This window comes from Ranitomeya variabilis, chromosome 5 (genome assembly GCF_051348905.1).
Source record: "Ranitomeya variabilis isolate aRanVar5 chromosome 5, aRanVar5.hap1, whole genome shotgun sequence".
NCBI classification, from domain to species: domain Eukaryota; kingdom Metazoa; phylum Chordata; class Amphibia; order Anura; family Dendrobatidae; genus Ranitomeya; species Ranitomeya variabilis.
The window spans coordinates 680051908-680070575 of NC_135236.1; the positions used below are offsets into that span (position 1 = coordinate 680051908).

General features: G+C 49.3%; 1 protein-coding gene across 3 annotated transcripts in view; it reads right to left on the reverse strand.

Moving 5' to 3' along the window:
• Positions 1-1794: 1794 nt before the first annotated feature.
• WNT5B (Wnt family member 5B) overlaps positions 1795-18668 on the reverse strand; it is a 92514-nt gene continuing 75640 nt past the window's right edge. The window contains exons 4-5 of one of the 3 annotated variants that reach the window (XM_077267032.1): positions 6565-6857; positions 1795-4199 (exon numbers count right to left, since the gene is read on the reverse strand). In XM_077267032.1, coding sequence (XP_077123147.1) covers positions 3741-4199; positions 6565-6857 — 752 coding nt within the window. In that variant the 3' untranslated portion in view covers positions 1795-3740. The remainder of the gene's footprint in view (positions 4200-6564; positions 6858-18668) is intronic. The other 2 variants (XM_077267034.1, XM_077267033.1) reach the window with 2 other exon arrangements.

Consider the following 18668-nt stretch of genomic DNA (forward strand, 5'->3'; position numbering starts at 1 on the left):
GGAGACGGAGGATCCGGGGGGAGGGGTGAAGAAGACGGAGGGTCTGGGGGGTAGGGTGAAGGAGACGGAGGGTCTGGGGGGAGGGGTTAAGGAGATGGAGGGGTCCGAGGGGAAGGGTGAAGGAGACGGGAAGAGTGAAAGAGACGGAGGGTCCGAGGGGAAGGGTGAAGGAGAAGGCGGGTCCAAGGGGAAGGGTGAAGGAGACGGTCCAAGGTGAAGGAGACGGTCCGGGGGGAGGGGTGAAGGAGACGGAGGGTCCGGGGGGAGGGGTGAAGAAGACGGAGGGTCTGGGGGGTAGGGTGAAGGAGATGGAGGGGTGAAGGAGACGGAGGGTCTGGGGTTAAGGAGATGGAGGGGTCCGAGGGGAAGGGTGAAGGAGACGGGAAGAGTGAAAGAGACGGAGGGTCCGAGGGGAAGGGTGAAGGAGAAGGTGGGTCCAAGGGGAAGGGTGAAGGAGACGGTCCAAGGTAAAGGAGACGGTCCGGGGGGAGGGGTGAAGGAGACGGAGGGTCCGAAGGGAAGGGTGAAGGAGACGGAGGGTCCGAGGGGAAGGGTGAAGGAGACGGAGGGTCCGAGGGGAAGGGTGAAGGAGATGGAGGGTCCAAGGGGAAGGGTGAAGGAGACGGAGGGTCCGGGGGGAGGGGTGAAGGAGAAGGCGGGTCCAAGGGGAAGGGTGAAGAAGGCGGGTCCAAGGGGAAGGGTGAAGGAGATGGAGGGTTCGGGGGGAGGGGTGAAGGAGACGGAGGGGTCCGAGGGGAAGGGTGAAGGAGACAGGAAGAGTGAAAGAGACGGAGGGTCCGAGGGGAAGGGTGAAGGAGAAGGCGGGTCCAAGGGGAAGGGTGAAGGAGACGGTCCAAGGTGAAGGAGACGGAGGGTCCGAGGGGAAGGGTGAAGGAGACGGAGGGTCCGAGGGGAAGGGTGAAGGAGATGGAGGGTCCAAGGGGAAGGGTGAAGGAGAAGGCGGGTCCAAGGGGAAGGGTGAAGAAGGCGGGTCCAAGGGGAAGGGTGAAGGAGATGGAGGGTTCGGGGGGAGGGGTGAAGGAGACGGAGGGGTCCGAGGGGATGGGTGAAGGAGACGGAAGGGAAGGGTGAAGGAGAAGGCGGGTCCTAGGGGAGGAGACGTTGGGGTCTGGGGAGGGATGAAGGATATGGAGGGTTTCGGGGGGAGGGATGTTGGTGTCTGGGATGGATGAAACAGAGACCTCTTGGGGGAGGGATGAAGGAGACTGATGGGTCTGGGGAAGAGAGGAGTGGTATAATAAGCAGCATTATTATTGACGATTAGAGCCCCCGATGATAATGTGCGATTACATAATGAGACGATTAACATCTAATCTTAATAGATCATCTAAGATCTCAAGCTGCTGAGAGATCTGCACAGATTTAGTAACCCCATGGAGTCTGTCATTGGGACACATTCTTGTTTGTGCCTGAGCCGAGTCCATGACGGACCCCCAGGGGTGATAGTGATCCACTGAGTCATTCAGGGGTCCGAGCCTCGATCCAGTGCCCACGTCCCCTCATCATAGGGATCCCAGAGCGGATCTTCTCCCTCATGTCGCTGATCAGTCCTCCGTGTGACGTTGTCCTTCCAGATCACAATGTCGTCTGTGGGTCGGAGTCCTCACCAAAGCCACAGTTTCTTCCAGCAGCAGGTTAGTATAGGTAAGAGCACGAGGGTCGCCCATCGCCGTGCCCCTGAGCTGGTAAGATGGAGGAGGGGCCTTCCTTCCAGAACACATGCATGCTCAGCTAGACTGATCGTACCTGTGTATGCGGAGCAGGACAGCCGCCATCGGGCCCCTTCTGCAGCGCTCACGGCCTCCTCCTGTGGAAGGAGTCTCTAGAAGTTGTCACCTTTGTGAGTTCTGGCTCTGATGCTGGGGGGAAAGTCTGATTGACCGATTAAAGGAAGTTAGAAATATTTCCAGTATAGATAATACTTGCAGCAACCTATCAGTATCCGAAGATAGAAGTAGTCATCAGCACAAAATACAAGGACGCTGGGAGTTGTGGTCCAATTTTTTTTTTTTGTTGTTTCTTGTGATACAATTTGGTAAAGTATCGTCAAACGTACAAAGCAAAGAAGATCTATACAAACACGAGCGTTTCCTCCGGCGGTGGCAGAGCGCAGATTATATTCACACCCGTTGTTGCCCTGCTGGTGTCAGACTGTCTCTTATACCCCGCGTCCCCCCACCCCCCCCCCAAAAAAAAATTAGATATAAAAAATATAAAACAAAAAGAAAATAAATAAAATTACAAATAGAGGTTAAAATTAACTCCAGCATTGCTAGGCCAGCAGGAAAGGGGTTAAGGGTAAGTGGCCTGGTTTTTTTTTTTGCATATTGCGAGGGTCTGACATCTGTATTATCCGCTAAAGAGAATAATGTTGAAGTTTTGTTAGATTTTTGTTTTCTGAAATCTTGACCACTAGAGGGCAGTATCGTAGTGCGAGAGTATAATTGTGTGCCGCCACCTGATGGGGTGGGGGGGCTATATAAACAGGAGAAAACAAAGTTGAGAAGTTTCAAAAACTTCTTTAAAAACTTTTTTTTACATTATTTTTGCACAAAACATCTCCCCTAGTAAATGCACCTGAGAAGCTGAAAGCAAGAATTCGGGTCTGACGCTGGGTGTAACAACAGGTGTCGGCTTTCATCCATCTCTCCTAGTTTCTTTAAGGGTATGTGCACACGTCAGGATTTCTTGCAGAAATTTTCCTGACCAAATCCGGACATTTCTGCCAGAAATCCGCATGCGTTTTTTTACGCGTTTTTTTTGCGGATTTTATGTGGATTTTTTGCGTTTTTTCCTGACACTCCAATTTAATGGGAAATCCGCAAAAAAAGAACATGTTGCTTCTTTTTCCAGAATGCGTTTTTTTTGCGGAAAAAAACGCAACATGTGCACAAAAAATGCGGAGTGCGTTCTAAATGATGCTTAATGTATGCGTTTTTATGCGGTATTATAGCGTTTTTATCAGGGAAATACGCAAAAATTTCTGAAGAAATCCTGACGTGTGCACATACCATAAAGGAGTTTTTGTCTTTCGGTGGACCCCTAAACACTCTCATAATAATAAACATAGCAGGTACTCTCCCTCCCCAGGTCCAGCGTCGGCTCCCTGCCACTGCTCGGGTTTCGGCTGCAGTGGTGAAATTACACTGACAGAGTGTATCAACGCTGCAGCCAATCGCCAAACTCAGTGACTGGCAGCAGCAGTGATGCGCTCTCTTGATGCAATGTCACCGCTGGACCTGGGGAGGGTGAATACCCCCCTCCGTGTGTTATTTTATGTGCAAAGAGCATTCAGGGACCACCTTATCCCAGTGATGGTCCGGACCCCTGATGATGCAGAGAATGAAGGAGATGCACAGTGGGCTCATACACCTCACTACTTACTGCAGGGAAAGTGATTGTCTGCAGCGTGATCGGTGCAGACACGACATAGTCCTTTCCATATGGCTTGCTGAATGGCCGCCATCACGTCTTTCCATGCCAGTGTCTGCCATGTTGCCAGGCACAGACAGCAGAGAGTCCACACACCACGCATTGTTCTTTCCCCCTCCCCCGGTCCTGTCCGCTCTCGCCTTTCCTTTGTACACATATAAAAATATATATCTACACATATAGATTTAATTTTATATCCTATACATATCTATTTCTGCCTCCCTTCCAAGTGCCGGGGGAAGGGGTGCGGTGTATGGAGGTGGTGGTGCGGGCGATGGGGAGCAGTGTTACTTGCACACGTACTGGTCCACTATTTCCGTGCACTTTTTGCATTTGACGAAGCAGCACCAGTGGAACTTGCAGTGACAGCGCTCCACCTGCATGGTCTTGAACTGGTCGTAACCGCGTCCGCAGCACATCAGCTCGCAGCCGTCCATCCCCTCCGACGTCTTGTTGCACAGTCGCCCCTGCGTTCCCAGGGAGCCCGTGGTCTCGTTGCGGAGGCAGTAGTCCGGGCTGGGGTCCAAATACACCAGATCCTCCGGCGTGGGGGCGTTGAAGAACTGGTTCACTTGCTCCAGTTTGCTGCGGCGGTTCAGCCTCATGGCGGCCGCGCTGTCGTACTTTTCCTTCAGGTATTCGCCCACTTTGCGGAAGTCGGCGAGCTGCAGCCAGCAAGTCTTTAAGCTGCACGATCCGGAGACGCCGTGACATTTGCAGGCGACGTCAGCGAGTTTATACACAGCCTGGAAATAAGGATAGAGCTTGTGTTAAATATGGCAGAAATACCGCCATGAAGAGATTTATGCTCCGCAGCCCCAGCTGGTGAACGCTCCCGCTACATCTCAATTGTGCAGTGACGGCTAACAGCCACTAGGTGGGGCTACAGTCAGAGTCCAGACTATATCCACTGCCGTGAAGCCTCGCCTAGTAATATAGAGGAGCGTATAAGACGCCCCCATTACTAACCACTGGGCTTGATGTCAGCTACGAATGGAAAGCTGACATCAACCCCAATACTATTACCCCACTTGCCCCCGCACCAGGGCAAGTGTGAAGAGCGAGGATAAGTGCAAGAATTGGTGCATCTTATGGATGCGCCATTTCTGGGGTGGTGAAGAGCTGATGTTTTTAGTCTGGGAGGGGGCCAATATCAATGGCCCCATGTTTTTTTTTTTTGGAGGGGGGGGTCCCCATTTTAATAACCAGTAAAAGCTAAGTATACAGCTGTGAGCTGATATTAATAGCCTGGAAAGCTCCATGGATATTGCCTTCTTCCAAGGCTACAAACATCAGCAGCCGTCGGCTTTCCCTCTGCTGGTTAATAAAATTTCGTATGATCCCACGCCATTTTTTCTGTAATTTATTCATTAATTAAAAACATGCAGAGCAAGCTACACAAACGCTGTACTAATTATATCTGTTACTGACATTTCTATGTATCGAAGAATATTTCCCTGGAATCTCTCCTTAAATGACAGAGAATTACTCTCATGTTAATATCGCATGTCAGACAGAGAATAATCGCTTTGTACTCGTCTTACTTTTCTTGATCGACATCGGCCCAATTTTTCGAACACTAGTGTGACTCCAGCCTAAGTGTCTGGGGGTCTTAAGACCCTTGTTTTCCGACTGAATGGAGCGGCTGGCTGGAGTCCCATCATGGATATTATTAGGGGCCCCACACTGACAACCCCTGGTCTTCTAACAGCACAAAATCAGGTGTACGACTGGCCACCCCATTTATCCCCTCCTGGCATTGGTCTTGCCCCCTTTATTTCGCTTATCCCACGGGTGACCTGCCAGGGACCAGAATGGGGCTAGACCATGGCCAGGAGAAAGAACACAAAGGCCCCCATCAGTGGGGGTCCCAATACTCAGACCCCACTCCTCTACACTGCAGGTTTTTACAGACCCTGTTCTGTCTGTTCAGAGACCTCTCACCATTTCCATATTAAAGGGATTATTTCCTCATGTAGGAACTTAGCAATTAGGTCGCCCCCAGGGGGTCTTAGATCTCGGAGGCAGGGGGTGCAGACTGGCCTGGGGTCAGCTAGCCTCACAATGCACTTTACTACTAGGTCGGGAGTCCATTCAGCATTCACAGAGCGCTTCCCCCTAAAATCACAAGTCCCCTAACGTCAAGTTCTCGCTGCTTCTGGGAGAGCGGGACGTGACCAATATGTCTGCGATCCCCCCGCGGGTCGTCCATTTCAGGATTTCTCCCATGTGATTCGGTTCGGAGGTGCGTTCCCCTTTAAGAACAGGTTTTTATTTTATTTTTTCCCCATCACATTGTGTTTTCTGTAGGGGCCTAACAATGTACCCAGAGGACGCCGTTATGGCCGTGGCCGGGATTGTGTCCTTTTGAACTTGGTATCACTTGGTCGCTACATGAGATCCTGAAAGTCAAACACTGGAGGAGGGACCCCGAGGTAAGACAAACAGGGAGCGGGAATGGGGGTCCGCAGTTAATGGTAAAGGGGGAGGGCAGCTGAAAATAAAGGAAGTGCTAGAACAACAGAGGAGAGGGGGCCATAAAGTCAAGAGGAGGAAGAATGGGAATAACCCCCCCAACATATGTGCTGGTGTGAGGGTCCGCAGCCTTATGTGGAGGGAGGGGTGGAGGTGAGATTGTGGCTGGTATGGCCGCTCTCAGACCTTTGCTTGCTGTCAGGGAATGAAGAAGACCCCGATGTCGAGGCCGCCCGCTGCACTGTGCCAGAGGGGAGTTTTGTGTCCCCTATGCCGCCAGTCTTACTGAGGGTCCGTCACATTTTCTGGGTCCCCCCCACATCGTGTTGTGTCAGCTGAACGCCTTTTGTTTGTCCGGCAGCTGAATCTACTGAATCTCCAACAGGTGACGACCTCTCGCCTTCGGCTGGGGACGGGGGTCTCTCCATCGGACCCTATTACGCTATACTGACCCATCTCCGTTATCCAAGAAAAGTTCTGCACTTTTGGTTTCTATGCGTCTCGTCACAGCCAGAGATGGCTGATAACAGAGAGCAATAGACTGCATGTAGAGATGGCTGATAACAGAGAGCAATAGACTGCATGTAGGGATGGCTGATAACAGAGAGCAATAGACTGCATGTATAGCAATCTTACCCTGCGGCCGGCCTCGTTGTTCTGGAGGTTCATCAACGCCCTGGCCTGATCCTCCGACCCCTTGGGATAATTCTTCTCCCTTTCTCTGGCATCTACGAATTCTTTGGCAAAGCGGTATCCGTACTCCACGTTGTCCCCGCAGCCGCCCCAAAGCCAGTCCCGGGGTAAGTCTTTGGGACGAGGCGTCCGGCTGCAGCCGCAGGTCGACAGCTCCCCTTCGCGGCAGGCGCGGCTGATGGCGTTCACCACCCCGGCGGCGCTGATGGCATACGTGAAGGCGGCTTCTCTGCTTCCTGGAAATGGAGAAGATCAGAGGTCAGAGACGAAGGACCAAGAGGTCAGAGTTTGGGCAGCAGCGTTGACGTCAATATCACATCACCACTGCAGCTAATCATTAGCTGAACCACTAAGCTCAGGGGATTGACTGCAGTGGTAATGTGCGATGTAGTCATGACGTCACCCTCCCTGACAAAAAACAGACTGGAAAGGTGGTGGAGCCAGCGCTGGACCCGAAGAAAGTGACTAACAAAGATTTTTAACATTATGTATATATATATATATATATATATATATATATATATATATATATATATATATATATATATATATATATATATATATATATATATAATCTGGAGACCACTTACTTAAAACCGGAATACCTCTTTAAGCTTTATTTACATCACTCTGAACAAGCCCTTTAAATTTTGCCCCCTATCTGATGCAATAGATCTCACTGAGTGGCACCTATGATCAACAAGCATATTAACTCATAAATTTATCATTAACGTGTCTGTAGCCACCACTAGGGGGAGCTCCCTGTATACAGAGATACATGATAAGATCCTGTCTGCAGCCACCACTAGGGGGAGCTCCCTGTATACAGAGATACATGATAAGATCCTGTCTGCAGCCACCACTAGGGGGAGCTCCCTGTATACAGAGATACATGATAAGCTCCTGTCTGCAGCCACCACTAGGGGGAGCTCCCTGTATACAGAGATACATAAGATCCTGTCTGCAGTCACCACTAGGGGGAGCTCCCTGTATACAGAGATACATGATAAGATCCTGTCTACAGTCACCACTAGGGGGAGCTCCCTGTATACAGAGATACATGATAAGATCCTGTCTGCAGCCACCACTAGGGGGAGCTCCCTGTATACAGAGATACATGATAAGATCCTGTCTGCAGCCACCACTAGGGGGAGCTCCCTGTATACAGAGATACATGATAAGATCCTGACTGCAGCCACCACTAGGGGGAGCTCCATGTATACAGAGATACATGATAAGATCCTGTCTGCAGCCACCACTAGGGGGAGCTCCCTGTATACAGAGATACATGATAAGATCCTGTCTGCAGCCATCACTAGGGGGAGCTCCCTGTATACAGAGATACATGATAATATCCTGTCTGCAGCCACCACTAGGGGGAGCTCCCTGTATACAGAGATACAAGATAAGGTCCTGTCTGCAGCCTCCACTAGGGGGAGCTCCCTGTATACAGAGATACAAGATAATATCCTGTCTGCAGCCACCACTAGGGGGAAGTCTCTGTATACAGAGATACATGATAAGATCCTGTCTGCAGTCACCACTAGGGGGAGCTCCCTGTATACAGAGATACATGATAAGATCCTGTCTGCAGCCTCCACTAGGGGGAGCTCCCTGTATACAGAGATACATGATAAGATCCTGTCTGCAGCCACCACTAGGGGGAGCTCCCTGTATACAGAGAAACATGATAAGATCCTGTCTGCAGCCACCACTAGGGGGAGCTCCCTGTATACAGAGACACATGATAAGATCCTGTCTGCAGCCACCACTAGGGGGAGCTCCCTGTATACAGAGACACATGATAAGATCCTGTCTGCAGCCACCACTAGGGGGAGCTCCCTGTATACAGAGATACATGATAAGATCCTGTCTGCAGTCACCACTAGGGGGAGCTCCCTGTATACAGAGATACATGATAAGACCCTGTCTGCTGTCACCACTAGGGGGGCTCCCTGTATACAGAGATACATCATAAGATCCTGTCTGCAGCCAACACTAGGGGGAGCTCCCTGTATACAGAGATACATGATAAGATCCTGTCTGCAGCCACCACTAGGGGGAGCTCCCTGTATACAGAGATACATGGTAAGATCCTGTCTGCAGCCTCCACTAGGGGGAGCTCCCTGTATACAGAGACACATGATAAGATCCTGTCTGCAGCCACCACTAGGGGGAGCTCCCTGTATACAGAGACACATGATAAGATCCTGTCTGCAGCCACCACTAGGGGGAGCTTCCTGTATACAGAGATACATGATAAGATCCTCTCTGCAGTCACCACTAGGGGGAGCTCCCTGTATACAGAGATACATGATAAGACCCTGTCTGCTGTCACCACTAGGGGGGCTCCCTGTATACAGAGATACATCATAAGATCCTGTCTGCAGCCAACACTAGGGGGAGCTCCCTGTATACAGAGATACATGATAAGATCCTGTCTGCAGCCACCACTAGGGGGAGCTCCCTGTATACAGAGACACATGATAAGATCCTGTCTGCAGCCACCACTAGGGGGAGCTCCCTGTATACAGAGATACATGGTAAGATCCTGTCTGCAGCCTCCACTAGGGGGAGCTCCCTGTATACAGAGACACATGATAAGATCCTGTCTGCTGTCACCACTAGGGGGGCTCCCTGTATACAGAGATACATCATAAGATCCTGTCTGCAGCCACCACTAGGGGGAGCTCCCTGTATAGAGATACATGATAAGATCCTGTCTGCAGCCACCACTAGGGGGAGCTCCCTGTATACAGAGACACATGATAAGATTCTGTCTGCAGCCACCACTAGGGGGAGCTCCCTGTATACAGAGATACATGATAATATCCTGTCTTCAGCCACCACTAGGGGGAGCTCCCTGTATACAGAGATACATCATAAGATCCTGTCTGCAGCCACCACTAGGGGGAGCTCCCTGTATACAGAGACACATGATAAGATCCTGTCTGCAGCCACCACTAGGGGGAGCTCCCTGTATACAGAGATACATGATAAGATCCTGTCTGCTGTCACCACTAGGGGGAGCTCCCTGTATACAGAGATACATGATAAGATCCTGTCTGCTGTCACCACTAGGGGGAGCTCCCTGTATACAGAGATACATGATAAGATCCTGTCTACAGTCACCACTAGGGGGAGCTCCCTGTATACAGAGATACATGATAAGATCCTGTCTGCAGTCACCACTAGGGGGAGCTCCCTGTATACAGAGATACATGATAAGATAAGGTAAGATTGGTAAGATACTGAAGGTCATGCTGGGACTTCTGGTGTTAAAGGAGCCTGGGGTTGGAAGAATATGACTTGCTTACTATCCAGACCATTTGTAGGACACATCAGATACTTTATACCTCAGGGTCTCAGCAATTTTTGGAGCTGCTATCAGTAGGAATGATAACAGATAACCTCCATTGCCCTGGTACTGACACAGGATGAGGGCCACTGGGAGACCCCCAGGGGGCTGCTCCGAACCTGTTTTCCTATAATAGTCAATGGGTCGACTGTGCTGCCATCCAGTGGCCGCTGCAGGTGGTGCGGCTTTGAGGTCCCTGTTATCTGGGTGGGGATCCTGTAGGGTCAGTTGTTAGGGGCTGATTATATGCAGGAATCCACAGGGATAAGACTGGTGATAATATGGGGGCTGATAAGGTACTGGGACCCCCTTAGGGCCAAATAGGGAGGGGTTCCAGGTGCTGTGGGAATGTTTCCCTGGGGTTATGCAGTCACTGATTACTGCACATTGTAAAAATAACTTTCTCCCATGTGAGACCTTTGCAGGGCTGACTGTGGGGGTCTCCCTCTGTATAGGGCGGGTGTAAGGCCATGAGCAGCTCTATGGTGACCACTGCAGTTCTTCCGGAGTTTCCTGGGATCTTATGAGCTTCAGTCTTGTGAGAAGAAAGTGGCTGAAAGCTGCAGTAATGATGGAGTCAGTGGTCCCTGCCCCCTCTGATCAGGGGATTAGGAATGCAGGGGGCTCTGCCCCTTTAACACCTATCTTTATTATGTGGCCTGAGACTTAGCCCAAATCTAGGAGTCTCTTCTCCATTTCAAAAAGATGGAGACAATGAGACCTCACACCTCAAATCAAAGGGGAGATGTTCTGCTAATGACGGGGGAGGGGGCTGAGGGCTGAGGCCATGGGCAGCCCCCTCTATAGCAACACAGCCTCACTCACCATATGTAGTAATATTACCCCCAAACAACGACACCTCATGGCCCTGAACCCCAGGAACTGTGCAGTGTATATATACAGGAGGAGTGGTACTGTGCAGTGTATATATACAGGAGGAGTGGTACTGTGCAGTGTATATATACAGGGGGAGTGGTACTGTGCAGTGTATATATACAGGAGGAGTGGTACTGTGCAGTGTATATATACAGGGGGAGTGGTACTGTGCAGTGTATATATACAGGGGGAGTGGTACTGTGCAGTGTATATATACAGGGGGAGTGGTACTGTGCAGTGTATATATACAGGAGGAGTGGTACTGTGCAGTGTATATATACAGGAGGAGTGGTACTGTGCGGTGTATATATACAGGAGGAGTGGTACTGTGCAGTGTATATATACAGGACAGGAGGAGTGGTACTGTGCAGTGTATATATACAGGGGGAGTGGTACTGTGCGGTGTATATATACAGGGGGAGTGGTACTGTGCAGTGTATATATACAGGAGGAGTGGTACTGTGCAGTGTATATATACAGGAGGAGTGGTACTGTGCAGTGTATATATACAGGAGGAGTGGTACTGTACAGTGTATATATACAGGAGGAGTGGTACTGTGCAGTGTATATATACAGGAGGAGTGGTACTGTGCAGTGTATATATACAGGAGGAGTGGTACTGTGCAGTGTATATATACAGGAGGAGTGGTACTGTGCAGTGTATATATACAGGGGGAGTGGTACTGTGCAGTGTATATATACAGGAGGAGTGCTACTGTGCAGTGTATATATACAGGACAGGAGGAGTGGTACTGTGCAGTGTATATATACAGGAGGAGTGGTACTGTGCAGTGTATATATACAGGGGGAGTGGTACTGTGCAGTGTATATATACAGGAGGAGCGGTACTGTGCAGTGTATATATACAGGGGGAGTGGTAGTGTGCAGTGTATATATACAGGAGGAGTGGTACTGTGCAGTGTATATATACAGGAGGAGTGGTACTGTGCAGTGTATATATACAGGAGGAGTGGTACTGTGCAGTGTATATATACAGGGGGAGTGGTACTGTGCAGTGTATATATACAGGAGGAGTGGTACTGTGCAGTGTATATATACAGGAGGAGTGGTACTGTGCAGTGTATATATACAGGACAGGAGGAGTGGTACTGTGCAGTGTATATATATATACAGGAGGAGTGGTACTGTGCAGTGTATATATACAGGAGGAGTGGTACTGTGCAGTGTATATATACAGGGGGAGTGGTACTGTGCAGTGTATATATACAGGAGGAGTGGTACTGTGCAGTGTATATATACAGGAGGAGTGGTACTGTGCAGTGTATATATACAGGAGGAGTGGTACTGTGCAGTGTATATATACAGGGGGAGTGGTACTGTGCAGTGTATATATACAGGAGGAGTGGTACTGTGCAGTGTATATATACAGGAGGAGCGGTACTGTGCAGTGTATATATACAGGAGGAGTGGTACTGTGCAGTGTATATATACAGGAGGAGTGGTACTGTGCAGTGTATATATACAGGAGGAGTGGTGCTGTGCAGTGTATATATACAGGAGGAGTGGTACTGTGCAGTGTATATATATATATACAGGAGGAGTGATACTGTGCAGTGTATATATACAGGAGGAGTGGTGCTGTGCAGTGTATATATACAGGGGGAGTGGTGCTGTGCAGTATATATATACAGGAGGAGTGGTACTGTGCAGTGTATATATACAGGACAGGAGGAGTGGTACTGTGCAGTGTATATATACAGGAGGAGTGGTACTGTGCAGTGTATATATACAGGAGGAGTGGTGCTGTGCAGTATATATATACAGGAGGAGTGGTACTGTGCAGTGTATATATACAGGAGGAGTGGTGCTGTGCAGTGTATATATACAGGAGGAGTGGTGCTGTGCAGTGTATATATACAGGAGGAGTGGTACTGTGCAGTGTATATATACAGGAGGAGTGGTGCTGTGCAGTGTATATATACAGGAGGAGTGGTACTGTGCAGTGTATATATACAGGAGGAGTGGTACTGTGCAGTGTATATATACAGGAGGAGTGGTACTGTGCAGTGTATATATACAGGAGGAGTGGTACTGTGTAGTGTATATATACAGGAGGAGTGGTACTGTGCAGTGTATATATACAGGAGGAGTGGTACTGTGCAGTGTATATATACAGGAGGAGTGGTACTGTGCAGTGTATATATACAGGAGGAGTGGTACTGTGCAGTGTATATATACAGGAGGAGTGGTACTGTGCAGTGTATATATACAGGAGGAGCGGTACTGTGCAGTGTATATATACAGGAGGAGTGGTGCTGTGCAGTGTATATATACAGGGGGAGTGGTACTGTGCAGTGTATATATACAGGAGGAGCGGTACTGTGCAGTGTATATATACAGGAGGAGCGGTACTGTGCAGTGTATATATACAGGAGGAGTGGTACTGTGCAGTGTATATATACAGGAGGAGTGGTACTGTGCAGTGTATATATACAGGAGGAGTGGTGCTGTGCAGTGTATATATACAGGGGGAGTGGTACTGTGCAGTGTATATATACAGGAGGAGCGGTACTGTGCAGTGTATATATACAGGAGGAGTGGTACTGTGCAGTGTATATATACAGGAGGAGTGGTACTGTGCAGTGTATATATACAGGAGGAGTGGTACTGTGCAGTGTATATATACAGGAGGAGTGGTACTGTGCAGTGTATATATACAGGAGGAGCGGTACTGTGCAGTGTATATATACAGGAGGAGTAGTACTGTGCACTGTATATATGCACTGCTCAATAAAATAAAGCGAGCACTTAAACAACAGAATATAACTCCAAGTAAATCAAACTTCTGTGAAATCAATCTGTCCACCTAGGAAGTAACACTGATTGACAATTTCACCTGCTGTTGTGCAAATGGAATAGACGACAGATGGAAATTATTGGCAATTATCCAGACACCCCCAATAAAGGAGAGGTTCTGCAGGTGGGGACCACAGACCACATCTCAGTACCAATGCTTTCTGGGTGATGTTTTGGTCACTTTTGAATGTTGGTTGTGCTTTCACACTCGTTGTAGCATGAGACGGACTCTGCAACCCATAAAAGTGGCTCAGGTAGTGCAGCTCATCCAGGATGGCACATCAATGCGAGCTGTGGCAAGAAGGTTTGCTGTGTCTGTCAGCTTAGAGTCCAGAGGCTGGAGTCACTACCAGGAGATGTGGAGGAGGCCGTAGGAGGGCAACAACCCAGCAGCAGGACCGCTACCTCAGCCTTTGTGCAAGGAGGAACAGGAGGAGCACTGCCAGAGTCCTGCAAAATGACCTCCAGCAGGCCACAAATGTGCATGTGTCTGCACAAATGGTTAGAAACCGACTCCATGAGGATGGTCTGAGTGCCCGAGGTCCACAGATGGGGGTTGTGCTCACAGCCCAACATCGTGCAGGACGCTTGGCATTTGCCACAGAACACCAGGATTGGCAGATTCGCCAATGTCGCCCTGTGCTCTTCACAGATGAAAGCAGGTTCACACTGAGCACATGTGACAGACGTGACAGAGTATGGAGACGCCGTGGAGATCGATCTGCTGCCTGCAACATCCTTCAGCACGACCGGTTTGGCAGTGGGTCAGTAATGGTGTGGGGTGGCATTTCTTTGGAGGGCCACACAGCCCTCCATGTGCTCGCCAGAGGTGGCCTGACTGCCATTAGGTACCGGGATGAGATCCTCAGACCCCTTGTGAGGCCATATGCTGGTGCGGCTGGCCCTGGGTTCCTCCTAATGCAGGACAATGCCAGACCTCATATGGCTGGAGTGTGTCAGCAGTTCCTGCAAGATGAAGGCATTGAAGCTATGGACTGGCCGCCCGTTCCCCAGACCTGAATCTGATTGAACACATCTGGGACATCATGTCTCGCACCATCCACCGTCACGTTGCACCACAGACTGTCCAGGACTTGGTGGATGCTTTAGTCCAGGTCTGGGAGGAGATCCCTCAGGAGACCATCTGTCGTCTCATCAGGAGCATGTCCAGGCGTTGTAGGGAGATCATACAGGCACGTGGAGGCCACACACACTACTGAGCATCATTTCCTTGTCTTGAGGCATTAACACTGAAGTTGGATCAGCCTGTAACTTCATTTTCCACTTTGATTTTGAGCATCATTCCAACTCCAGACCTCCGTGGGATATTAGTTGTGATTTACGTTGATAATTTTTAGGTTTTACTGTTCTCAACACATTCCACTATGTAATGAATAAAGATTTGCAACTGGAATATTTCATTCAGTGATATCTAGGATGTGGGATTTTAGTGTTCCCCTTATTTTTTTGAGCAGTGTATATATACATATATATATATATATATATGTACAGTATGTATGTATGTATGTATATATATATATCTATATATATATATAATTGTCTAAGGGGTACTTCCGTCTGTCCCAGATATTCATTGGTCGCGGCCTCTGTCTGTCATGGAATCCAAGTCGCTGATTGGTCGCGCCAGCTGCCTGTCATGGCTGCCGCGACCAATCAGCGACGGCCACAGTCCGATTAGTCCCTCCCCTACTCCCCTGCAGTCACTGCCCGGCGCCCGCTCCATAATACTCTTGCCCTCCAGTCACCGCTCACACAGGGTTAATGGGAGCAGTAACGGGCCGCGGTGTAACGAACCCCATTACCGCTGCTATTAGCCCTGTGTGTCCCCATCTATTTACTGTTGACGCTGCCTATGCAGAATCAATAGTAAAAAAAAGTCATGTTAAAAATAATAAAGAAAACCTGCTATACTCACCATCCGCCGCCTTTCGCGCTCTTAGCGACGCTACGGTGACTGTTGTGAATTCCGTTCTCGGGCTCCCTCCTGTGGTCATGAGCGGTATTGTGTGAGTTTGTTCTGGGGCTCCCTCTGGTGGCCTTTAGCGATATGGCTGGGCTCAGCTTCTTCATTTCCTGCTATGCTGAGGCCTATTTAATTCACCTGGCCCTTCATTTGTTGCCAGCTGTCGGTGTATTCAGTCCTGTTTCTGAGAGCTCCTGAATATTCCTTGTGACCAGTCTCCTGCTGGAGAAGTTAAGTTTGTTTGTTCATTTTGCTCATTATTTCCTTGAAACGTTTCTCTGTATATGATGAGTTTAGTCCAGCTTGCTTATATGTGATCTTGCGCTTGCTGGTTAGTTCTGGGGTGCAGAGTGCGCCCCTCACATCGTGAGTCGGTGTGGGGGTTCTTGTATTCTCTGCGTGGTTTATTTTTGATAGTTTTTGTACTGACCGCACAGACTCCTATCTATTTTCAGTCTATCTAGTGTTAGCGGGCCTCATTTGCTAAACCTGTTTCATTTCTGCGTTTGTCTTTTCCCCTTAACTCACCGTTATTATTTGTGGGGGGCTGACTAAAACTTTGGGGTTATTTCTCTGAGGCTAGTGAGGTCTTTGCTTTCTCTCTAGGGGTAGTCAGTTTCTCAGGCTGTGAACGAGGCATCTAGGATTTTAGGAACGCTCCACGGCTGCCTTTAGTGTTTGTGGATAGGATCAGGATTGCGGTCAGTATAGCTTCCACATCCCTAGAACTTGTCCTATATTCTGGTCACATGTGTCAGGTCAGTTTTGAGATCCTACCACCGGATCATAACAGTACAGCAGGCCCGAAAGTGTTAATGCAGCAGAAGAGGGAGAAGAGAAATCCTGAAGTCATTTTTTTTTTCCTCTGCACTGTGTTTAGCCTCTCCCCTCTCCTTAATCTTTGGGTGGTTCTGAATTCAGTTGCAGATATGGACATTCAGAGTCTGTCTTCTAGTGTGGATCATCTCACTGCAAGGGTGCAGGGCATTCAGGATTATGTAGTCCGCAGTCCTATGTCAGAGTCTAAAATACCAATTTCTGAACTGTTCTCTGGAGATAGATCTAGGTTTTTGAACTTTAAGAATAATTGTAAGTTATTCCTTTCTCTGAGACCTCGCTCCTCAGGTGACTCTGTTCAGCAAGTTAAAATTATTATTTCTTTGTTACGTGGTGACCCTCAGGATTGGGCATTCTCTCTGGCGCCAGGAGATCCTGCATTGCTAAATGTGGATGCGTTTTTTCTGGCGCTTGGATTGCTTTATGAGGAACCTAATCTAGTAGACCAAGCAGAGAAGGTTTTGCTGGCTCTCTCTCAGGGTCCAGATGAAGCAGAGGTTTACAGTCAGAAGTTTAGGAAGTGGTCTGTGCTCACTCAATGGAATGAGTGTGCCCTGGCAGCGATTTTCAGAAAGGGTCTTTCTGAAGCCCTTAAGGATGTTATGGTGGGGTTCCCCACGCCTGCGGGTCTGAATGAGTCTATGTCTTTGGCCATTCAGATTGATCGGCGTTTGCGGGAACGCAAACCTGTGCACCATCTGGCGGTATTTTCTGAGCAGAAACCTGAGCCTATGCAATGCGACAGGACTCTGACCAGAGTTGAACGGCAAAACCACAGACGTCAGAATGGGTTGTGCTTTTACTGTGGTGATTGCTCATGTTATCTCAGCATGCTCTAAACGCACAAAAAGGTTCGCCAAGTCTGTCACCATTGGTACTATACAACCTAAATTCATTTTGTCTGTTACTTTGATTTGCTCTCTGTCATCCTACTCAGTTATGGCTTTTGTGGATTCAGGTGCCGCCCTGAATTTGATGGATTTGTCATTTGCCAGGTGCTGTGGTTTTATCTTGGAGCCTTTACAATTCCCTATTCCACTAAGGGGAATTGATGCTACGCCATTGGCCAAGAATAAAGGCCCCGTCACACACAGCGACGCTGCAGCGATACAGACAACGATGCTGATCGCTGCAGCGTCGCTGTTTTGTCGCTGGAGAGCTGTCACACAGACCGCTCTCTCCAGCGACCAACGATCAGGGGAACGACTTCGGCATCGTTGAAACTGCCTTCAACGATGCTGAAGTCCCCCTGCAGCACCCAGGTAACCAGGGTAAACATCGGGTTACTAAGCGCAGGGCCGCGCTTAGTAACCCGATGTTTACCCTGGTTACCAAAAAAAAACAAACAGTACATACTCACCATCTGATGTCCGTCAGGTCCCTTGCCGTCTGCTTCCTGCTCTGACTGAGTGCTGCCGTACAGTGAGAGCAGAGCGCAGCGGTGACGTCACTGCTGTGCTGTGCTCTCACTGTACGGCGGCACTCAGTCAGAGCAGGAAGCAGACGGCAAGGGACCTGACGGACATCAGATGGTGAGTATGTACTGTTTGTTTTTTTTTACATTTACGCTGGTAACCAGGGTAAACATCAGGTTACTAAGCGCGGCCCTGCGCTTAGTAACCCGATGTTTACCCTGGTTACCAGTGAAGACATCGCTGGATCGGTGTCACACACACCGATTCAGCGATGTCAGCGGGACCTCAACGATCAAAAAACGGCCCAGGCCATTCCGACACGACCAGCGATCTCGCAGCAGGGGCCTGATCGCTGGTACGTGTCACACATAGCGAGATCGCTACTGAGGTCGCTGTTGCGTCACAAAACTTGTGACTCAGCAGCGATCTCGCTAGCGATCTCGCTATGTGAGACGGGGCCTTAGGCCTCAGTACTGGACTCAAGTGACCATGTGCATGGCTCCTGTACATCAGGAGGTAATTCGCTTTCTTGTGCTACATAATTTGCATGATGTTGTCGTGTTGGGTCTGCCATGGTTACAGGCTCATAATCCAGTCCTGGATTGGAAAGAAATGTCTGTGTCAAGTTGGGGGTGCCAGGGGATTCATGGCGATGCCCCTTTGGTGTCAATTGCTTCTTCTACTCCTTCTGAAGTCCCTGAATTTTTGTCGGACTACCAGGATGTATTTGATGAGCCCAAATCCAGTGCCCTACCCCCTC